Raw genomic sequence first — 24,125 nt, forward strand, 5'->3', positions numbered from 1 at the left:
AGCACACTGATGGGTCTTGACTCTTTATCCAATTTGCCAGTCTGTGTCTTTTAATTGGGGGCATTTAGTCCATTTACATTTAAGGTTAATACTGTTATGTGTGAATTTGATCCTGTCACTATAATGTTAGCTGGTTATTTTGCTCATTAGTTGATGCAGTTTCTTCCTAGCATCGATGGTCTTTACAATTTGGCATGTTTTTGCAGTGGATGATACCAGTCGTTCCTTTCCACATTTAGTGCTTCCTTTAGGAGCTCTTGTAAGGCAGGCCTGGTGGTGACAAAATCTCTCAGCATTTGCTTGTCTGTAAATGATTTTATTTCTCCTTCACTTATGAAGCTTAGTTTGGCTAGATATGAAATTCTGGGTTGAAAATTCTTTTCTGTAAGATTGTTGAATATTGGCCCCCAGTCTCTTCTGGCTTGTAGAGTTTCTGCCAAGAGATCCGCTGTTAGTCTGATGGGCTTCCCTTTGTGGGTAACCCGACCTTTCTCTCTGGCTGCCCGTAACATTTTTTCCTGCATTGCAACTTTTGTGAATCTGACAATTACATGTCTTGGAGTTGCTCTTCTCAAGGAGTATCTTTGTGGCATTCTCTGTATTTCCTGAATTTCAATGTTGGCCTGCCTTGCTAGGTCGGGGAAGTTCTCCTGGATACTATCCTGAAGATTGTTTTCCACCTTGGTTTCATTCTCCCTGTCACTTTCAGGTACACCAATCAGACATAGGTTTGGTCTTTTCACATAGTCCCATATTTCTTGGAGGCTTTGTTCATTCCTTTTCATTCTTTTTTCTCTAATCTTGTCTTCATGCTTTATTTCATTAAGTTGATCTTCAATCTCTGATATCCTTTCTTCCACTTGATCAATTCAGCTATTGATACTTGTGTATGCTTCACAAAGTTCTCGTGCTGTGTTTTTCAACTCCATCAGGTCATTTATGTTCTGCTCTAAACTGGTTATTCTAGTTAGCAATTCCTCTAACCTTTTATCAATGTTCTTAGCTTCCTTGCATTGGGTTAGAACATGCCTTTTTAGCTCAGAGGAGTTTGTTATTACCCACCTTCTGAAGTCTACTTCTGTCAATTTGTCAAACTCATTCTCCCGCCAGTTTTGTTCCCTTGCTGGTGAGGAGTTGTGATCCTTTGGAGGAGAAGAGGTGTTCTGATTTTTTGGAATTTTCAGCCTTTTTGTGCTGGTTTTTCCTCATCTTCATGGATTTATCTACCTTTGGTCTTTGATGGTGACCTTCAAGTAGGGTTTCTGAGTGGACGTCCTTTTTGTTGATGTTGATGCTATTCCTTTCTGTTTGTTAGTTTTCCTTCTAACAGTCAGGCCCCTCTGCTGCAGGTCTGCTGGAGTTTGCTGGAGGTCCACTCCAGATCCTTTTTGCCTGGGTACCACCAGTGGAGGCTGCAGAACAGCAACGATTGCTGCCTGTTCCTTCCTCTGGAAGCTTCATCCCAGAAGGGCACCCACCAGATGCCAGCCTGAACTCTCCTGTATTTGTCTGTGGACCCCTGCTTGGAGGTGTCTCCCAGTCAGGAGGCATGGGGTTCAGGGACCCACTTAAGGAGGCAGTCTGTCCCTTAGCAGAGCTTGAACACTGTGCTGGGAGATCCGCTGCTGTCTTCAGAGCCAGCAGGCAGGGACATTTAAGTCCGCTGAAGCTGTGCCCACAGCCTCCTCTTCCCCAAGGTGCTCTGTCCCAGGGAGATGGGGGTTTTATCTTTAAGCTCCTGACTGGGGCTGTTGCCTTTTTTTCAGTGATGTCCTGCCCAGAGAGGAGGAATCTAGAGAGACAGTCTGGCTACAGAGGCTTTACCAAGCTGCGGTGGGCTCTGCCCAGTTCAAACTTCCCAGTGGCTTTGTTTACACTGTGGGGGGAAAACCACCTACTCAAACCTCAGTAATGCAGATGCCCCGCTTCCCACCAAGCTCGAGCATCCCAGGTTGACTTCAGACTGCTGTGCTGGCAGCACACATTTCAAGCCAGTGGATCTTAGCTTGCTGGGCTCTGCGAGAGTGGGATCCACTGAGCTAGACCACTTGGCTCCCTGGCTTCAGCCCCCTTTCGAGGGGAGTGAATGGTTTTGTCTCGCTGGTCTTCCAGGTGCCAGTGGAGTATGAAAAAAAATTCCTACAGCTAGCTCAGTGTCTGCTCAAATGGCCACCCAGTTTTGTGCTTGAAACCCAGGGCCCTGGTGGCATAGGCATCCGAGGGAATCTCCTGGTCTGTGGGTTGTGAAGAACGTGGGAAAACCATAGTATCTGGGCCAGAGTGCACCGTTCCTCATAGCACAGTCCCTCACAGCTTCCCTTGGCTAGGGGAGGGAGTTCCCCGACCCCTTACACCTCCCCTATGAGGTGATGCCCCACCCTGCTTTGGCTCACCCTCTGTGGGCTGCACCCACTGTCTAACCAGTCCCAGTGAAATGAGCCGGCTACCTCAGTTGGAAATGGAGAAATCACACACCTTCTGTGTTGATCTCACTGGCAGCTGCTGACCGGAGTTCTTCTTATTCAGCCGTCTGCCCAAAATTAGTTTTTAAAAATTAACATGGGGATTAAGGATTCAGCTATTTTTTCAGAAAGCAGAGCTTTAAGAAAGCAGAGCTCTAGAACCAGGGCTTCATGGATGTGAGACCAGTGCAGTTACACAGGACCCCAGGTTCAGGAAGGAGCCCACACAAGGGGTTTCATAAAATTTTGTCTTTGAATTTGTATTTTATGAGTGAAAGCTGGTAAGACAGTGGACACAGGCTCAGGGCTTAAAGCCTTGCTCATGTGCTGTCTTGCCTTTAAGACATCTACCTGGGAAGGTTCCTCTGCCACCCACTCCTAATCCCCACCCCATAACTACTGCAACCTTCCATTCCCAGTGTGGTCCTAGGTAATACTGAGGAAGACTTGGGGTGAAGTAAGACTGCCAGGTCCCTATAAGTGTCTATACTCCTCTGCAGAGTATCTGTCCTAGTTCTCGAGGGAGAATGGCATTAAATACCTAACGAAAAGCACAATGACAGGTCCACAGACAAATACAGATCCCCCCAAAAACCAGCTTTTTTCTCTTGTTTCTTGAACAAGGATTTCTGCATTGTCATTTAGCACTGGGCCCCACAAATTATGTAGCTGGCCTGTCTAGAGCCTTACTACTCAAAGTGTGGTTGCAGGACCAGCAGCATTGGTATCACCTGGGAACTTATGGAAATGCAGAATCCCAAGTCCTACCCAAACCTACTAAAGAACAGTCTGCATTTTAACAAGATCCCTGGATGATTTGTATGACATTAAAGTTTGAGAAGCAGTGGTCTAGAACACACTCTGGGATTCAGTGACCTATTGGAGGACATCTATGATTCTAGCCCCAATTATTTTCATTATGATTGTTAAATGAATTGTCCCTTTCTTTGACATAAAGCAACTGCTATTCATGTTGGAAGATGGGATGCAGAGGGAAAGAAAGTTGGCCGGTAAGAAACACTGAAAAAGGGCCGGGCGCGGTGGCTCAAGCCTGTAATCCCAGCACTTTGGGAGGCCGAGACGGGCGGATCACGAGGTCAGGAGATCGAGACCATCCTGGCTAACACGGTGAAACCCCGTCTCTACTAAAAAATACAAAAAAAAAAAAAAACTAGCCGGGCGAGGTGGCAGGCGCCTGTAGTCCCAGCTACTCGGGAGGCTGAGGCAGGAGAATGGTCTAAACCTGGGAGGCGGAGCTTGCAGTGAGCTGAGATCCGGCCACTGCACCCCAGCCTGGGCGACAGAGCAAGACTCTGTCTCAAAAAAAAAAAGAAAGAAAGAAACACTGAAAAAGGAATTGCTCTGAGCATCAAGCTTTGCCAACCCTGTTGCTTGAAATGACACTTGCCCTGTTTTCTACCTTGGGCTTAGCTTAGCATCTTTCCTAGCAGCACTGAGTGCCTTATTGAGGGGAACTGTAGCCAGCTTAAAATAAATTACAGCTCTTCTGGAAATTGCTTTGACCTTTATTTGCATAAGTCTTCAAAACTTGCTAGCTCTGGAAAAGATGGGAAAGGAGCACTTTATTTTTATTATTGGCAGAACGGATTTTTGAGCCTGTTTGTGAGTTACTTGGCATGGTATGGTTGGTTTTGTTTTAGTAACTATTTAGGTTCTAGGAAAAATTATTTTAAAAAGCAACCAAGAGGAATATGAAATAAACCCCTATGCCTTCCTCTTGCCCACTCCCCAGGCTTCCCTGGGGAAAAGTATCTGTCCTGGCCAGAGCTAGTGGGAAGGTTGGAGCTGACAGAAAGCTGCTGTCCGGTTGCAGTGAGGGCTGAGGCAAATTTCTTCTCCAGGTGTGGAAGGGATAATCTCCAGGAGTGAGAGAAATAGGAGCAATCAGTCTCTGGTACTTGTGTCTTTATCATGAAGTCATAATTGGTGAATGTACTATGAGCAACACATTGTTAATTTGTATTATGCCATTTACAAGATTTGTCGCTGTCAATTCAGTATTTCCATAACTAGGGATCTAGTCTAAGGAAAGATCAGAGATTGGCACAGAATTAAGCTGGAGAATATTCATCTCAATTATACCTATAGGAGCAAGAAGTTCAAAGTGGGATGCATGCCCCAGCAGGTGGTGCAAAAAGAGGGTGTATGTGAGACATATTAGAATTTGCATTTAACTTTTAAAATTTTAAAAATAGGGCGGTGGCTCATGCCTGTAATCCCAGCACTTTGGGAGGCCGAGGCAGGCGGATCACCTCAGGTCAGGAGTTCAAGACCAGCCTGACCAACATGGCGAAACCCCATCTCTACTAAAAATAAAAAAATTAGCCAGGCATGGTGGCGGGAGCCTGTAATCCCAGCTACTTGGGAGGCTGAGGCAGGAGAATCACTTGAACCCAGGAGGCAGAGGTTGCAGTGAGCCGAGATCTCACTATTGCACTCCAGCATGGGCAACAAGAGTGAAACTTCGTCTCAAAAAAAAATAAAAAGGTCAAATATGGTGGCTCACACCTGTAATTCCAGCAGTTTGGGAGGCCGAGGTGGGCTGATCACCTGAGGTCAGGAGTTCAAGACCAGCCTGACCAACAGGAGACCAACAGGAGAAACACTGTCTCTACTAAAAGTACAAAATTAACCAGGCATGGTGGCACACGCCTGTAATCCCAACTACTTAGGAGGCTGAGGCAGGAGAATCGCTTGAACCCGGGAGGTGGAGGTTGCGGTGAGCCAAGATCACACCATCGCACTCCAGCCTGGGCAACAAGAGCGAAACTCCGTCTCAAAAAAAAAAAAGAAAGAAGAAAAAGCTTTACTAATTTGTAAGATGGGGACTCCACCTTGCTTCTTGGTCCCTAAGTCAGGCAGGCACATATTATATGAGATATGTTGAGAAAAGAACAGGAATTTCATAACATGAGTCTCTTCTCTCTGACATAGCAACTGCATGGATATAATTTATAAATGATCATTAGAGTGGACAGTTTTTACTGATGGGGTACAAAGTACCTTATAAGAGATCTAAGGAAGTGTGCAGGGAGGACTCTGCCCCCAGTTTCGGGGAGGAAAGAGCAGCACAGGGCCAAATTGTAAATTCAGCTCTATGGATTGCCCTGAGCTCTTGCTAATGGGCCAGTTTTAGCAGCCTTTTCTTTTTTTTTTTGAGACAGAGCTTCGCTCTTTCACCTAGGCTGGAGTGCAGTGGTGCAATCTTGGCTCACGACAACCTCCGCCTCCCAGGTTGAAGTGATTCTCCTGTCTCAGCCTCCAGAGTAGTTGCGATTACAGGCATGTGCCATCACACCCAGCTAATTTTTATATTTTTAGTAGAGACGAGGTTTCACCATGTTGGCCAAGCTGGTCCCAAACTCCTGACCTCAGGTGATCCTCCCACCTCGGCCTCTCAAAGTGCCAGAATTACAGTTGTGAGCCACTGCGCCCAGCCCAGTTTTAGCTTTTTAATGGAAAGTAGTGTTGTTTCAGTTGATGGAATGTTTCTTTCCCTCAGTTTCAACTTGTTTTATAAGAGCCTTCAGGATGTTTCATTAAAAACTGTAGCTCTCTCAGCAGATTTCATTACACCTCAACTTTCATTACCAACTCTACCTTCTGAACACAACTTTGGCCTTCTGCTCCATTCTGCTGTACCTCTGTTAAGCATTTTGCTTTCCACTGCAAAAAAGCTAATGCTCAGGTATAAGATTAAGATGAAAGGAAAACTAAGCTTATTAGAAAAATTCCTAGTCATTTAGTCAAACATCCACACCTGCTGAAAGAGAATGGCCAAAGGGTCCTCGGGAACACTTGCTTTTCTATAGATACATTTCCCCCTGAGTTTTCTAGGATAAAAAGCTCATCTTTGAAATAATGATGTTTTGTTTAAACAATCCTTTGTGAGAGAGGCTTTGTCCTGGAATGCCTTGTGCATATTAAAACTGTAAATAATCTTGTCATTTGGAATAAATCTTCTTAATGTGCATGTTATAATTGAATTCATCTCTAATTAATGTAGCATTACCATGTGGCAAAGGTGGATTAGCTTCTGTTTTCTGATTGCCCTTGAACATTGCCTCGAAGTTGCAGGATTGCTGATGAAGTCAATAAGGGCTGTGCATTGATTTTCAGACACAAAGACCATTCCCAGCATGGCTGCAGACGTGTCCCCAGGACCAACAATTTTCAACAGTGTGATGGCCAGGACCAAGATGAAACGCATGAGGGAGTAAGTAGCATGTTGCCTGCCCCCTAGGAAGGTGCAGTGTTAAAGCATATTGACCAAGTGTGTGACCCAGTCATGTGATACTGTCTTAGTCCATTTGTGCTGCTGTAACAAAATACCTGGGACTAGGATGCTCCAAATTAGAAACTTCTCTCTCAAATTCACTTTCTGTATCGGTGCTGGTTGAATAATTAGGGAAGTTTGGCAAGAATTATTTTTCAGTTGATTTGCACTTATAGTATTCTTGCAGCACAGCACATTCTCATCCATACTAATGTTTGCAAGCTAAGGAAAAAAAATGCTGAAAATTATTTCCAAGCCTAAAGCTGTTAATATGTTTATATACTTACTGTTTTCCAACCCTACCTGTACCAGAGTGGTCATATAATAACATAATTACCATGGCAAGAAGTGATTCCCAGAAACTGGAAGTGAAGGAGTTTGGATTAATTTTTCCCTCTGTAGAGGGAAGCTACCTCCACCTCTCCTTGCTTGGAGGAGATAATATAGAAGGTGTTGCTAATTTCCCAGTTGATAGTCTTTAAAGAAAAGAAAAGTGGTTTGCTTATTTTACCCATAAAAGTTAACAATGTCGTGTCAGATTTTTGATCTAAGACTTCATTACTTTTGCAAAGTACACTATACCCCACTTCCGAGCATATTATGAAATGTTTTAAATAATTAAAATGAAAATATTTTGCCAAGTTAATTGGCCAAGATGCATTCTAATGATTTTATTCCTAGTGTGTTGTTTTTCTCCTTATTGCTTTACTGTAATTGACCAAGTACTTTCTGGCTCACCTTTTTAATGTGGGCTAATGCAGTTTGAGTTATTCCCCCGTGGATGGTATTGCTCCTTTAGTGCAATAACCTGCCATCCTTTTATATTTTATATTGTGACTCCTTATGCCATTCCAGAAAAGACAAAAAGGAAATCAAGGCTGCAAAGCTGCGTATCATTTGAGCATGTTGTGTTTTCTCAGTTTCAAAGACTTAGAAGCCAGCCAGAGAGAGGAAATCTTGCTGTTCTTTCTCCGCACAGTGATTTTCTCTGCACAGTGATATACTGCATGCTCAGCATATGAATCTCAACTATTGGGATGCCAAGAAGAACAGTTAATGACATTTGTCTCCATAGAGATTATAATGTAGAGACAACACAAAACTTAAAATGCAGAACGTTAAGTGACAACATAATGGTTATGTAATATGAAGGGATAGTTAATAACAGTCCCCAAATGGGAGCGTGACCATGAGCCAAATAGATGATGAGAGCTCTAAGGTCAGAAAGGGGAAGTTGGAAGGCCTCTGGGAGAAGCAGAGATTTAGCCTTCACAGAGTGATATAATTTGGAGAGGTAAAGAAAAAGGAGGAGAAACTGGAGGTCAGCAGATTTGGTGTCTGAGTCTTGGCTTCACTAATAAATGGCTGTCTAACCTTTCACAAGTGATTTTCTAAGATTCAGTTTCTTCATCTGTAAAATGGTCATGTTAATTGCCACAGCTGGATACCCAGGAAGCATACTCAGAGATGGAAATTAATGTGTAGGAGGAGGTTTGTGAGGGAATCTTCTGGAGACCAACACCTGTGGAAAGGAGGAGGAAGGAAGCAGACTAGTTAGGGAGAAGTCAAGCTGTGACACAGGTCATTAGAGGCCTCTGCCAACCCCATAGGGAATTATGGGGCTAGATGGCCCTGCAGGACTGTCCTGAGTTGGGACAAGAGGGCCTTCGTAACCCCATCAATCAGACATTGCATGTGGGCCACTCTGGGAAGGGGCCGTGACTGAGCAAGATGTTGACTTCTGTATTTACCAGTATAGACTTCATCTAGATTTACCAGTTGTTAATATTTTGCCACATTTTTATAATTTTTCTTTATATCTATCTATATAGTATATACACATATACACTTATAAATTATTATTATTACTGATCCATTTGAGAATAGATTCCATGCATCACAATTCTTCATCCCTAAGTATTTAAATGTGTAGCTTCTAAAAACAAGAACATTCTCTTATATAATCACAGTCTGATGATTGAATTTAGGAAATTTCACATCAGTACATACACTATTTAATATACAAATCCATATTCAGATTTCATTGATTATCCCAATAGTACCCATTATAGCAATTGTTTTTCCAATTCAGGATACAAGCCAGGATCACACATTACACTCAGTTGCTACGTCTCTTTGGTGTATTTACTCTAGAATGGTTCCTCCATCATTCTTCGTCTTTCATGACAATGACATTTTTTAAGAGTTCAGGCCAGTTGTTTTGTGAGATATCTCTTACTGTGGGTTTGTCTGTTCCTTCCTTATCGTGAGCTTCAGGTTACACACTTTTGGTGGTAGCCTACATAAGAAATATTGTGTGTCCTGAACTGTTAAACATTTAATTATAGGAGTTTCAGCCACAAATAAAAGTAGTCAGAGTAGTATAATTTTTCTATAGACTAATCAACCCAACCGGTTCAACAGTTATCACCCATGACCAATCTTGTTTTTCTATACTTCCACCTGTTCTCACATGTTACTTTTAAGGAAGTCCTATTCATCATATATTATATCTATAAATATTTCAGTGAATATGTGAATTTTAATCTGTTCTTTGACATTTTCCCTTGAATGTCCATTAGGCATCTCAAGCTCAGGATTTCCAAAACCGAATTCCTAAATTTCCCTACCACACCTGCCCTCTCCACAGCCTTCCCCATTGTTACATAAGCAAAGGCGAGATCTAGGTGAGAAGGAACCTTCCAGCTCAGTAAGTAATGCCTGAAGGCTTACTTAGTGTGTGGCAGTTTAAGGATATCAGGCAAATGACTTTGTCATCTCCTCTATGAAGAAGTTGGGTGGCAAAACACCTGGTGATCATACTGACATCCTTCTCCAAGTTCTCTAAACTGGGGCCCTGGGGCTTTGTAAGTATTAATATATACAATGTCAGGCATAGAGTAGACCCTAGCACAGTGGTCAGGAGGGAAGATGCAAGGGGCAAGCTGCTGGGATTTTTATCCCTCTTTGCCACTGACTAATATGTATCCTTGGACAAGTTAACCAAACTCTTTGGGCCTCAGATTTCTCATCTGTGTAGTGGGACTAATAATGATTTTTGCCTCGTAGAGTTGTTATTAGGGTGAGTTGAGATAATATATGAAATGCACTAAAAATAGTTTATAGCACATAGTAAGTGCTCAATAAATGTTAACAACTTAGACTCTCAATATGTGTGTGGTTGCTTCACTTTGAAAATCCCCAAGCCAAGTATCTGAAGGTGTTGACATGTATTAGTGATGTTTTATACCTGAGGGCATTGGTAAGTGAAGCAGCTGTTTGTTAAAACATTCATGTAGTATCTTTTTAGCATGCAAAAAGTGCTAGTGCCAGTTCTCTGAGAAAATGCCATGAAGTTGTTTAATACAAATTCCAACCATTTGCAGTTCTCCAACTTGGACTTCTGGCCACAGCCACTTCTCACTCTTGCAGGGAGACTACTCCATAAATGAAACTCGCCTACTGGTGCACAGACAATGCCAGCTCTCAGAAGTTATTAGGTGGTACTGCTCAGAGTCATTGGAATGTTGGCAGAATGACAAGAAGTCAGTGTTGACTTCTTTTCTGACTGAGGAATTTCCATGTACATTTGAAGAGAGGTTGCGATTCATAATATGGATAGATAAATGATGAATGGGTAGGTGAATTGATGGACAGGTAGGTGGATGGATGGGTGAATGGGTGGATAAGTGGGCCTTTGTGGCTCCGTGGTCCTCCTGAAACTTCTGCTCTCAGGGAAGGGTTTCTGTTCAAAAAAGCTTTTTTAAAAAATTTTTTTAGTTTTATTTATTTATTTATTTATTTTAACTGCCTCAAGCCAGATTAAATTCCAGGCCTGACTCCATGTTCCCACTAGAGGCCAAAAAGGAGACCCTATGGAATGACAGCTGGACAGCTTTCAGCTCTGAGGAGGGCAAGGGGCACACTGTGACTAAGACTGGTCCTTTAACTCACAGAGGCCAAGGCAATGTACATGAAGGGCCTGCTCTGTCCAGATGAATTATCCTCTTGGCCTCAGCTTTATACATCAAGTGAGACCACTGGTGTCCTGTGCCTTACTACTTAGAGTGTGGTCCCTGACCGGCACCAGGGACATCATCTGGAAACCCGTGAGAAATACAAACTCTCTGGCCTCATCCCTCCTGAATCAGAATCTGCATTTTAAACTATTTGGAAATTCATATACGCATTAAAGTTTGAGACACTTGTTACCAGAATGTGAGTTGGAATCAGTATCAGTCTTAATAAAAATCAAATATTATATAAAATGTATTATATATTTATGTTTTAAGGCCCTAACATTTTTGACTTTTAAAAATTTACTTATGCTGGGAGTGGCGGCTCACATCTGTAATCCCAGCACTTTGAGAGAACGAGGCAGGTGGATCACCTGAGGTCAGGAGTTCGAGATCAGCCTGACCAACATGGTGAAACCTTTCTTTACTAAAAATACAAAAATTAGCCGGGCATGGTGGCGCACGCCTATAATCCCAGCTACTAGGGAGGCTGAGACAGGAGAGTCACTTGAATCCAGGAGACAGAGGTTGCAGTGAGCTGAGATCACACCATCGCACTCCAGACTGGGCAATAAGAGTGAAACTCCATCTCAAAAAATAAAATAAAATAAATACTCTTATTTTCCATTTATTTTAATAAGGAGTATATAATTTACCTGTGGCAAAACTCACCTCTTTTTATATAGTTCTGTAAGTTTTGATTTGTATACAATAAGATTCACTCTTTAGTAAACAGTTCTATCAACATTGACAAGTGCAAATAGTCATATAATTATCAGCACAATCAAGATTATAGAACATTTCTCTGTCCTGAAGATTCCCTGTGCTACCCCTTTGTAGTCAGCTCCTCCCACCATACCCTGCACTTCACAACCATGGTCTACTTTCTGTCCCTATGGTTTTTCCTTTTTACAATGTCATATTACTGAAATCATCGCTTAGCATCATAGACCCCCATTGTAACTGGATAGTAGTTATGAATATGGATCTAGATCTATGCATAGTCACATGCTAGAGCCTTGTAATTTTGAATAACTTCATTCCCCACAGAATTGTCACAAGGAGACTCAGGTCTGGCATTAAAGTCACAGGCATCTCACTAGCAACTGTCCCGAAGGTTTCTGGCCCCAGTAAGAGTCTGCTGTTAGAGGAACTTTCTACCCAGAAAATTTTGAGGCTAAACTGCTGGTTTCCCTGTCAGACTTGTCAGCTTTTTGCAATGGCTGGGAGGCCTTAGTTCCTGAGAACAGTGTGAGTAGAGGTAGGCTCCTTCCATCTTGCTCTAGTGAGATTTCTAGGGATCAGATCCACCTCACTAAAAAGCTTAATAATGGAAAAGTCCCGAGAATCTGGGGGAGCTTCTGGGCCCACTTTTCCAGTTGAAAGTCAGGGACCTGAAAAACATCTGGGCCCTAAGAAACAGTTTAATGACAGGGATGGCATCATTCTCTGGTGACATTCTCTGAATCGCCTTTGCATTGCCAATTCATGCAGTGAGCACAAGAAAAAAATTAATCTTTGTAGGGATACGTGTTCTCCACTTTAGGAATGGCAATTACACATATAGTAGGCTATTTAAGTTGTCCCATAGCTTACTGGTGCTCTTTTTTTAAGGCTTTTTTCCCTCTCTGTGTGTCATTTTGGATAGTTTCTTTTGCTATGTCTTAAAATTTATTAATCTTTTCTTCTGCAATGTCTAATCTACTGTTAATCTCATTCAGTGTATGTTTATAAATAGACATTACAAGCAGTTTGAGATTCCTAGCAAAATTGACTAGAACATTCAGTGTATTCTTCATCTTAGACATTTAAGTTTTCATCTCTAGAAGTTTGGTTTCAGTCTTTTTGTTACATCTTCCTTGTCTCTGCTAAACATGCTCAATATTTCCTCTATTTAATAAGTAGAGTAGAGTTATACTAATTATTTTGATGTCTTTGACATTGTGAGTTAAACTCACCCGGTTTGGGTGCTGGATAATTTTGTATTCCAATAAATAGCCTAGATCTTTGTTTTAGTTGCTTGGAAGCAGTTTGATACTTTTGGTTTTTACTTTTGAGCTTTGTTATGTGGGACCAGGGCAGCATTTAGGCTGCAGCTGGTTATTTCCCATTACTGCAGCAAGACCCTTCTGGGTTCTCTATGCAATGGCTGATGAATGGCCAGGTTTACCAGTCTGGCAAGTATGAAGGTCTGAAGAGGCACTATTCATGGCACAATGTGAGCTCCAAGTACCAATTTATCTCACCCACTCGTGTCCTTCTCTCTCTCAGCTCAGTAATCTCCCCACATGCATGTGCTGGTCTACACTCAGCTGAATCACACTCTGTGTGTGGGTATTCACAGGTTTATTGACTTCTTTTGCTTCACATTTTTTGAAACTGCTTTTGTTTTATTACTTTTGTTAATTATGTAACGTTTTCATGGGTCCAAAGTCAGATCTATTAAAAGCCATAGTTAATGAAGACTAGCTTCTATCCTTGATCCCTTGCCCTATTTCCTCCCTTCCATGTTTAAAAATTTCATGGTTCATACTTTCATTTAAAAATATATTCAGATAAATGAACCTCTCTCCTAGTGCTTAAGAAATTGGTAACATATTATACACATTTTGTCTCCTTTGTTTAGTAATATATGCTGGAGCACAGTAGTATATGGCAATATGCTTCACTTCTTTTTAAAGCTTCCAGATTCTCCTCTGTGTAGATGTACTATTGTTTATTCAATCTGTAACCTAATGACGGACATTTGAGTATTTGCAATCTTTTGCTAGTTCAAATAGTGCTGTAATGAATAGCCTTGCACATTCAGGGTTGTTTGTTTGTTTTATTGCCAGTTTATCTTTGAGATAGATTTCTAGAAGTGAGATTGCTTAGAGAATAAATGCATACATAATTTTGGTAGATATTTCCAAAAGCCACTTTGTATTCCCACCAGCAATGTATGAGAGTGATGTTTCCCCACAAAGTACGTTATCAAACTTTTGGAGTTTATTCTGTCTATCTATCTATCTATCTATCTATCTATCTATCTATCTATCTAATCTATCCATCCATCCATCTATTGTATATCTACTTTTGTCTTTTACAAATATAATACTTCATTGCGTGGTCTATTTTACTTGCTTTTGGTATATTTTTTGGAACTTAGGAAGCTATATTTTCATGTCTTACAGCAAACACACTTGAGATTAAAGTACACAAAATGTCCCCAAATCTAAATTTGGAGTGGAAGGGAAGAAACCGCTTTTAGCCTCAGGTTTCAGCTGAGATGTCCAACACAGCTTACCAGAAACCTTGCTTACTGGGAGTCAAATGGTGTTGCTTGCAAAGATTAATAAAAGTGATACTTTTTTTCTCATTTAGCTATTTAGCCAGAGATTTTTGTTTAAATTATCTTAATGAGGAGTGGGGATTTGTGGTATTCTACATCTCTAATATCTAGGAGGAATCACCTTTCCAGGGCTGCTGATTTTGGTGTCATCAGTTTTAGATTATTAATGCCTAGAGATCAGACATGAGTCTGGCATTATTAATGCCATAGAGATCAGTGTAGTGACATGCACATCATGCCCAAGTGAGCATTGCTTCTCCTACATGTGGACATTGTGTCTATAGTATTTATAGAGGAAGATGAGGGGTAAGGTGATCTTCATGGAGCTGTCTCATGCCCTGGCATATCAAATGGCTACCACAGTGCATGCCACTGCTGATGCTCAAAGCAGGTTTCTGTATTTTTGCATCTGTGTCATAGATGCCTGTTCTCCTACCCAGGTCAGGGCACAGCCCTGGTAGCGTGCTGCCGTGAGGGCTGAAGTCAACTATTTAGAGGCTGCAGAAGGCACAGGGAGTTTCTATAAGTAACAGTGAGGTCAGACCTCATAACTGATTCAGTCTCAGCCAGTTCACAAGTTCTTGAAATTTTTCTTTCACTTTCAATCACAGGAAGATCTCGACAGGAAGATCTAAACAGAACATGAGAAGTCCGTGATCTTTGTCGTCCTTCTTGTTAACCTGATATATAGCTCATGGTACAGTAGCTATCGCTTGTAAAACTGATGGTGAAACATTAAGCACTTGCTAAAAATGTTCCCAAGATGGGGTAGTAACATGACATTTATAATCGTACCAGCTCAGTTTTTGAACGGGACCAAAGCCATACCAGTGTTTATATGGAGGGAAACTTGCTTTCAATGCATGCCTCGTTTGTGCCAGGGAGTGTGCTAAGCCGGACGCCTTCTGTTCCATGAAGTTCTCACCATATACCTGTGAGGTGCAGAGGACTCTCCATTTTACAGGTAAAGAGTTTGTATTTTAAGAGGTGAAGAAACCCTCCCATTGCCGTATAGCTAGTAAGTGGCAAGACGACATTTCAAATAGAAGTGTAGTTAATTCTAAAACCAGAACTGGAAAGTACTGCCAAGATGAGATGGGAACAGTGGGAGCTGAGTGATGCTAAAGTCTAGATCTCATCAGGAACTCTAAAGAAGCCTCTCTTTTTTTAATTATACTTCAAGTTCTAGGATACATGTGCACAACGTGCAAGTTTGTTATGTATACATGTGCCATGTTGGTGTGCTGCACCCATTAACTCGTCATTTACATTAGGTATATCTCCTAATGCTATCCCTCCCCCTCCCCCCTCCCCACAATAGGAACCGGTGTGTGATGTTCCCCTTCCTGTGTCCAAGTAATGTAAATGACGAGTTAATGGGTGCAGCACACCAACATGACACATGTACCCATATGTAACAAACCTGCGCTTAGAACTTAAAGTATAATAATAAAAAAAGAAGAAAGAAAAAAAAGCATGCAACATGAACCTTTCAATTCTCAGAATAAACTGCCATATCTGGGCTCCCAGTGCCTGGGACCTCAGAAAGGAGGCAGGTTTACTCTGACAGTATGGTTTGAAGATACTGACCAAAAAAAATTTTCAAAGAGATTATTTTGGATTCTTGATAAGGCGGGGGTAGAATCAAGGAATTGCACCTGTCCTTCATTAAGCCCTTCTGGGTGTGAGGGGCACATGCAGGTAAGTCACCCTTGTGCAACATGAATGTGCTAACAGAGCAGCCAGAAGCACTCTGGGTAGAGTCAGGTGCAGAATAATGGGCGAAACCTTAGAAAAACTGGAAGAATATTAGAGCCCTAGTATTTCCCAGTCCATATGAAATAGCAGTTTTTTTCTGTCCATCTGTGCCCATAGAAGCTGGACTGCAGGGAAAGGTAATCTCATAGGAGTAGGCATGCTCTTTGGTGCAGCCAAGGATTGTTTAGCAGACACAGAGATCCCTGCCTCCAGAACAAGAGGTAAGGGTGTATCATGGGAATGGGACCCAAATTTGGCCACTTAATCTGTTTCAAGGATGGTCCGAAGATGTTTGTTTGTTTGTTTTCAGACAGGGTCTCACTCTGTCACCCAGGCTGGGGTGCAGTGGTGCCATCTCAGCTCACTGCAACCTCTGCCTCCCGAGTTCAAGCAATCCTCCCACCTCAGCCTCCTGAGTAGCTGGGATTATAGGCATGCACCACCATGCCCGGTTAATTTTTACATTTTTAGTAGCGATGGGGTTTCGCCATGTTGGCCAGGCTAGTCTCGAACTCCTGACCTCAGGTGATCTGCGCCCCAAAGTGCTGGGATTACAGGAGTGAGCCACCACGCCCTGCCGAAGATCTTTGTTTCAAGCCTACTTCTATCTAAGATTTTTAAGGCCCAGGTGATATCTGAATCATAAGAGTATCTCAGAAATGTTAACCTCCCTCTGTCAACATGGGAAAGACTGTGGATTTGACCTACTTGCCACAAGTCCTTCAATCCTCCAGATGCCAAGCTGAGCCGGCCCACCTTGGTCTAACTCCAGAGCATTTTGATTTGTACTTCCTCGTGGCATTTCAGCCCTTGGAAAACACTATTATACCAGTAATATTATGTAAGGAAGGCTGAGATTTTGATTTGCCTTAATATTCTCCACTTCATCCCAGGCGTATCCCTTTCTCTGGACATGATACAGATTTACATGCATTCCATGTTCCTGCCATAGAAACTATCATTAGTCCTTTGCTGTCCAATATTCATAAAAAACCTAGTGGCAAAATTTCGTATTCATAAAGGTTAGCTGGAAAGATATGACCACCACCAATTTCTCCCCATCTTCTAAATCTTACTGCTGGATCCACCCATTTCATGACCATGACATTTAAGGGGACAGAGGTCTCCTCTGCCCACTTGCTCTCACTCCCAGTTGTTTGTCCTGAGTGTGCTCTGATTTCATGCTGTTGATTTCAATTAAGGATATGACAAGAGATATTGTCACCTTCTGTATCATGCCATGTTTTCAGGTTTTCCTCCTCTACATTGAAATATTCTCTTTCTCTGCTGTCTTAGTATCTGGGAAGTTGTTTCTCCTGAGTAGCAAGTTTGTTTTTAATCCTAGGGTTTGAGTTGGTGAGCATACTGATCATCTTTTCTGCGTTGGCCACTAGGAATCATAGAATCAAATTTACCTCTCTCTTCAAAGATTATATGGTATGCAATTCTTTTTCTTTTTTTTTTTTTTTTTTTTTTTTCCTTTTTTTTTTTTTTTTTCTTTTTGAGATGGAATTTCACTCTTGTTGCCCAGGCTGGAGTGCAATGGCATGATCTAGGCTCACCGCAACCTCCACCTCCCGGGTTCAAGTGATTCTCCTGTCTCAGCCTCCTGAGTAGCTAGGATTATAGGCATGCACCACCATGCCTGGCTAATTTTGTATTTTTAGTGGAGACAGGGTTTCTCCATGTAGGTCTGACTGGTCTCGAACTCCCGACCTCAGGTGATCCGCCTGCCTTGGCCTCCCAAAGTGCTGGGATTACAGGCGTGAGCAACCGTGCCTGGCCTATATGGTATGCGTTTCTGTGTTAATCTTACTCTTAGATTATGACTTCCCTGATTTTATTTTTCCTCTACCCCGATTTCAACTAATTAGTGTAATGTTTTGTATAGTATAACATACGTTCTTTTAGGCTCCCTCAAATGCTTTGTGAAATGAAAGGGTATATATTAATAAATAAATTATAGAACTATAAAATGGAGATTAAAAATGTTCCTGTCCCCTCCCAGATTAAAGCTACTCATCAGAACTCATCAGAAAAGTCAGGTGTATTAGTCTGCTCGGGTTGCCATAACAAAGTACCATAACCAAGTTGTTTAAACAACAGAAATGTATTTTCTGACAGTTTTAGAGGCTGAACATCCAAGATCAAGGTGCCAGCAGGTTTGGTTTCTCCTGAGAGCTCTCTCCTTAGCTTCTAGATGGCTGTCTTCTTTCAGTGTTCTCGTATGTCCTTTTTCTATGTGGACCCATGTCCCTGGTGTCACTGTGAGTCCAAATTTCTTCTTATAAGGACACCAGTCTGATTAGATTAGGGCGCACAATAACAGCCTTGTTCTAACTTAATCACCTCTTTCAAGGCCTGGTCTACAAATATACAAATATTCAGAGGTAATGGGGGTTAGGACTTCAACACATGAATTTGGGGGATACACAGTTCTGTCTATAACATAAGGTGTTTTTATTATCTGTGGTGGAAGGACTTTCTTACAGGCCCTTTTCTCCCTTGGTCATGAGGCATAGGTATGAGTGTTTGGAAGGCACTCGCACAGACCGTGGCACTAGCATCAAATGCCTTCCAAAGGACCTCCACCTGTGGAACAGAGGTGATTGATGGGATTTGGTTTGTAAACTTTTTTGCTTAGTGTCACCTATGACAGATAAAGAGGACAAGCCTTATGCTCTCCCATTAGAAATTTTTGTCCACTCCTGTGCCTAGGTCTCAGGTTCTAGGTGGTGCACAGTTCCAGACCTGCCAGCAGCACCACAGCTTATATCTCAGCAACAACTGGTCCAGGGCACACCTGAATTTCACACAGATTATTCTCAGGATGGTCTGTTATCACCCAGAGGTTCTTGATAAGACAAACTCAGTGCTACTGATTTCACTGTCATGGTGCAGCACAGCTTGGAGAAATGGGAAAGAGCATGCCTATCTTTGCCTCACCTGTCATCCAAAGCGGGAGAGAGAACTCTGATTTCTTAACATTGTCTCTGCAAGTCAAAGGATCCAAATTCTTGACACCAGCAGTTAAAACACAGGGCCTTTGATTGAAGCAGACAACTGAGGGAGTTTTCCAGGAGGTCTGAGAAAGCCAACTCATTATCCAGGTCTCTGAGCATACAAATAATTATGAGACTCTGAAATATATTTTCCCACGCAAGTCAGAAATGGCTCAGCCTCTGTTTTGCACTGTTGATTACACTATTGGGTGGAAACCTGTTACAGTTCTTGGTCATAGACTTACCCTTGATGCCTGGCAGCATGGGTAGGAAACTGAGCGAATGTGTGGTCCTTCCTTACATCAAAATGTGTGTGCACCCTCACCAGCGTCAGGTCAAAAATGAGAGGCAAGAGGAATTTCAGACATAGCAGGAGTGCCACTGCTGTTACATCAGCTTATAAGAGAAAAGAAAACAGTATTATTTTGCAGTGTATTTTGTCAGCAGCAATGTTCTGATCCCAAGAAATTGTGATGTTCACCATGGTAAATCAGTGAACTAGCTGAGACTTGAGAGAAGCAGGGAGAATGCAGCTTACATAAGCCCAGGCTGCTACCCAGGTCAGGGGTTCTGTCTCCGTTGTCTCTTGCCGAAGTCATTGTTGACTAGACAATTGTCAGTTAGTGTTCTAGGCCCAGGAATGGCCCCTGCTGCTGTCATGCTGCCAGACTCTCTGTGACCCCACCCAGCACTTGATGCAGGAGGTTTGAGACAGCTTTCAACTGTGCACCTAGATTTCTACTAGTATGCCAAACTCTGTAAGATCAGATAACTGCTTACTGGAAAAATCAAGATCTTCCCTTTCTTTTTTTAAAAGGTGTTGTTTTTTAATTTTAGGTTCACAGCAAAATTGAGAGGAAGATACAGAGATTTCCCATATATCCCCTGCCCCCACACATGCATAGCCTCCCCATTATCAACATCCTGCACCAAGATGGTACATTTGTTGCAACTGATGAACCTGCATTCATACAACATAATCACCCAGTCTACAGTTAGCTTTAAGGCTCACTGTTGGTGTTGCACATTCTATGGGTTTGAACCAATGTATAATGTCATGTATCCATCATTATAGTATCATACAGAATAGATTCACCACCCTAAAAATACCCTGTACTCTGCCTAGTCATCCGTCCCAACCCCTGGCAACCACTGATCTTTTTACTGTCTCCACAGTTTTGCCTTTTCTGGAATGTCATATAGTTATAATGATATAGTATGTGCCCCTTTTCAGTTTGGCTTCTTTCACTTAGTAATATTTAAGATTCCTCCATGTCTTTTCATGGCTTAATAGCTCATTTCTTTTTAGCATTTGTATAATATCCCGTTGTTGGGGTATACCACAGTTTATCCATTCATCTGCTGAAGGACATCTTGGTTGCTTCCAAGTTTTGGCAACTCTAAGTAAAGCTGCTGTAAACATCCATGTTCACTTCTCTCTGTGGACATATTTTCACCTCCTTTAGGTAAATACCAAGGAGTGTGATTACAGAATCATATGGTAAAATATGTTCAGTTTTGTAAAAAAATTTAAAAAAATTAAAAAAATAAAAATAAAACAAGAAGTCCACCAAAATGTCTTCCAAAATGGCTGAACCATTTTGCATTCCCTCCAGCAATGAATGAGAGTTCCTGTTGCTCCTCATCCTTGTCAGCATTTGGTGTTGTCAGTGTTCCAGATTTTGGTCATTCTTTTTTTTTTTTTTTTTTTTTTTTTGAGACGGAGTCCCGCTGTGTCACCTAGGGTGGAGTGCAGTGGCCAGATCTCAGCTCACTGCAAGCTCTGCCTCCCGGGTTTTTACGCCATTCTCCTGCCTCAGCCTCCCAAGTAGCTGGGACTACAGGCGCCCGCCACCTCGCCTGGCTAGTTTTTTGTATTATTTAGTAGAGACGGGGTTTCACTGTGTTAGCCAGGATGGTCTCGAACTCCTGACCTCGTGATCCGCCCGTCTCGGCCTCCCAAAGTGCTGGGATTACAGGCTTGAGCCACCGCGCCCAGCCCAGATTTTGGTCATTCTAATAAGTATGTAGTAGTATCTCATTGTCTTAATTTGCATTTCCCTGATGACATATGATGTGGAACATCTTTTCATATGCTTACTTGCCATCTATATATTTTCTTTGGTGAGGTACCTGTTAAGGCCCATTTTTTAGTTAGGTGGTTTGTTATCTTATTGTTGAGTTTTAAGAGTTCTTTGTACATTTTACATAATAGCCCATTATCAGATAAGTGTTTTGCAAATATCTTCTCCCAGTATGTGGCTTGTCTCTCATCCTCTTGACATTGTCGTTTACAGAGCAGTCCAGATTATCATTCCTTGCTCTCAAAAATCATGCCTTTGTTGTTGTATCTAAAAAGTCATTGCCATGCTCAAGGTAATCTAGGCTTTTTTTGTTATCTTCTAGGAGTTTTATAGTCTTGTACTTTACATTTAGGTCTATGATCCATTTTGAGATAATTGTTGTGAAGGGTGTAAGGTCTGTGCCAAGATTCAATTATTTGCATATGGATATACAGTTGTTCCAGCACAGTTTGTTAAAAAGACTGTCTTTGTTTCACTGCATTGCCTTTTGTAATCTGTCAAAGATCAATTGAATACAGTTATGTGGGTCTATTTCTGCACTTTCTGTTCTGTTTCATTGATCTCTTTGTCTATTCTTTTGCCAATACTACATTGTCTTGATTACTGTAACTTTATGGTAAACTCTTGATGTCAGATATTGTTACTTTTCAAACTTTGTTTTCTTCCTTCAAAATTGTGTTGACGATTCCAAACATTTTTTACCTCTCCATATAAACTTTAGAATCTGTCAGCATCCACAAAGTAACTTGCTGGGATTTTGATTGGCATTGCATCTATTGATGAAGTTGGGAGGAACTAACATCTTTTTTTTTTTTTTTTTTTTTTTTTAAGAGATAGAATCTCACTCTGTAGTCCAGGCTGGAGTGCAGTGGTGTGATGATAGCTCACTGCAGCCTCAAACTGCTAGGATCAGGTGATCCTTCTGCCTCAGGCTCCCAAGTAGCTGAGACTACAGGGGTGTGCCACTACATCCAACTAATAGAACTAACATCTTACCAATATTAAGTCTTATTATCCATTAGTATAAAATCTCTCTCTTTTTTTTAGTTCTTCTTTGATTTATTTCATCAGAGTTTCATAATTTCCCTCATATAGATCTTATATATATTATGTTAGATTTATACCCGTTTCATTTTGGGGGGGTGCTGGTGTAAACAGCATTATGTTTTTAATTTCAAATTCCACTGATTCATTGCTGATACGTAGAAAAGTGATTGACCTTTATATACTAACCTTGTATCCTGCAACCTAGCTAGAATCACTTATTAGTTCCAGCAGCCTTTTTATCCATTATTTTTTATTTTCTACATAGACAATCATGTCATCTCTGAAAGAAAGAGAGCATTATTTCTTCTTTCCCAATCTGTATATATTTATTTCCTTTTTTTATATTGTTGCATTGGCTAGAACTTGCAGTACAATGTTGAAAAAGTGTGGTGAGAGAGAACATTTTTGCCTTGTAACTGATATTAGTTGGAAAAGCTTTGAGTTTCTCACCCTTAAGTATGATGTTAACTGGAAGTTTTTTGTAGATATTCTTTATCAGGTTGAGGAATTTTTCTTGTATTCCTAGTTTACTGAGAGTTTTTATGAATGGGTGCTATATTTTGTCAAATGCTTTTGTTTGCCTCTATTTATATGATCATGTGATATTTTTATTTTTAGTCTGTTGATGTAATGAATTACATTAATTGATTTTTGAACACGGAACTAGCCTCATTTAGAGGGGATATATCCCACTTGGTCATGTTGTATAATTCTTTTTATATATTGTTGGATTTTATTTGCAAATATTTTGTTAAAACTTTTTATGTTCATGTTTATGAAAAATATTGATCTGTAGTTTAATTTTCTTATAACATCTTTGGTTTTGGTTTTTATTTTGGTATAGGTCATTGTGGTCTCATAGAATGAGTTAGGAAATATTCCTTCTGCTTCTATCCTCTGAAAGGATTGTAGGGAATTGTTATAATTTCTTCCTTAAATGTTTGGTAGAAGCAACAGTGAACCCATCTGGGCCTGGTGCTTTCTGATGTGGAAGGTTATTAATTATTGATTCAATTTATTGAATAGATATAGACCTATTCAAATGATCTATTCTTGTACAAGTTTTAGCAACTTCTGTCTTTCAAGGAATTAGCACATTTCATCTAAGTTATCAAATTTGTGGACATAGAGTCCTTAATAGTATTGTTTTATGATCTTTTAAATGTTTCTTATATCTATAGTGATGTCCCCTCTTTCATTTCTTATACTAGCAATTGGTGTTCTCTCTTTTTTTTCTTAATTAGCCTGTTTAGTGGCTTATCAATTTTACTGATCTTTTCAAAGAACCAGCTTTTGGTCTTCTTGATTTTCTGTATTGATTTCCCATTTTTAATTTCATTGATTTCTGCTCCAATTCTTCATTATTTCTGCTTACTTTGATTAAATTTGCTTTTCTTTTTCTAAGGTAGAAACTTAGATTATGGATTTTATATCTTTCTCCTTTTCTAATATATGCTTTCAATGCTACAAATTTTTTCCTAAGCACTGCTTTCACTATATCCACAAATTTTGATGTTGTATTTTCATTTGTATTTAGTTCAAAATGTTAAAATTTATCTTGAGATTCCTTTAACCCATGTGTTATTTAGAAGTGTGTTGTTTAATCTCCATGTGTTTTGGGATTTTCTAGTTATCATTCTGTTATTGATCTCTAATTTACTTCCACTGTAGTCTGAGTACAGACATTGTATGATTTCTATTTTTAAAAAAATTCTAAATGTCTTTTATGACCCTAAATATAGTCTGTCCGCATGAATATTACATGTGAGCTTGAGAAGATTTGTATTCTGCTGCTGTTGAATGAAGTAGTCTGTAGATGTCAGTTTTATCCTTTTGATCAATGATATTGTCAAGTTCAACTATGTCCTGACTGATTTTCTATCTGCTGGATCTACTTCTGAAAGAAGGATGTTGAGGTCTCCAATGATGATAGTGGATTTATCTTATTTTTCCTTTCAGTGCTGTCAGTTTTTGCCTCACGTGTTTTGACACTGTTGTTAGGCACATACACATTGAGGAACATGTGTGTTAAGGATTATTTTGACTTCTTAAATAATTGACCTCTTTATTATTATGTAATGCCTTTATTTATCCCTCATAGCTTCCCTTGCTTTGAAATCTGCTCTGT

The 24,125-nt window shown here is 40.8% G+C and overlaps 1 protein-coding gene and 1 long non-coding RNA gene across 13 annotated transcripts in view; both read left to right on the plus strand.

Annotated features, from left to right (window-relative positions):
• NEK11 (NIMA related kinase 11) overlaps window positions 1-24,125 on the plus strand; it is a 310,384-nt gene that overhangs the window by 235,984 nt on the left and 50,275 nt on the right. For 6 of the 12 annotated variants that reach the window (XM_050777796.1, XM_050777800.1, XM_050777842.1 and 3 more), the window contains one exon: window positions 6,603-6,699. The exons of 3 other annotated variants lie outside the window; for them this stretch is intronic. In XM_050777796.1, coding sequence (XP_050633753.1) covers window positions 6,603-6,699 — 97 coding nt within the window. Of the gene's footprint in view, window positions 1-6,602; window positions 6,700-10,191; window positions 10,397-14,717; window positions 14,805-24,125 lie in introns of those variants that run through there. 3 more of the 12 variants (XR_007722953.1, XM_050777832.1, XM_050777821.1) reach the window with 3 other exon arrangements.
• Window positions 14,816-17,296, plus strand: LOC126947199 (uncharacterized). The gene is made up of 3 exons (XR_007722965.1): window positions 14,816-15,070; window positions 15,982-16,085; window positions 17,210-17,296. It is a non-coding gene; the product is annotated as an uncharacterized LOC126947199 (long non-coding RNA).

Source organism: Macaca thibetana, chromosome 2 (assembly GCF_024542745.1).
Source record: "Macaca thibetana thibetana isolate TM-01 chromosome 2, ASM2454274v1, whole genome shotgun sequence".
NCBI classification, from domain to species: domain Eukaryota; kingdom Metazoa; phylum Chordata; class Mammalia; order Primates; family Cercopithecidae; genus Macaca; species Macaca thibetana.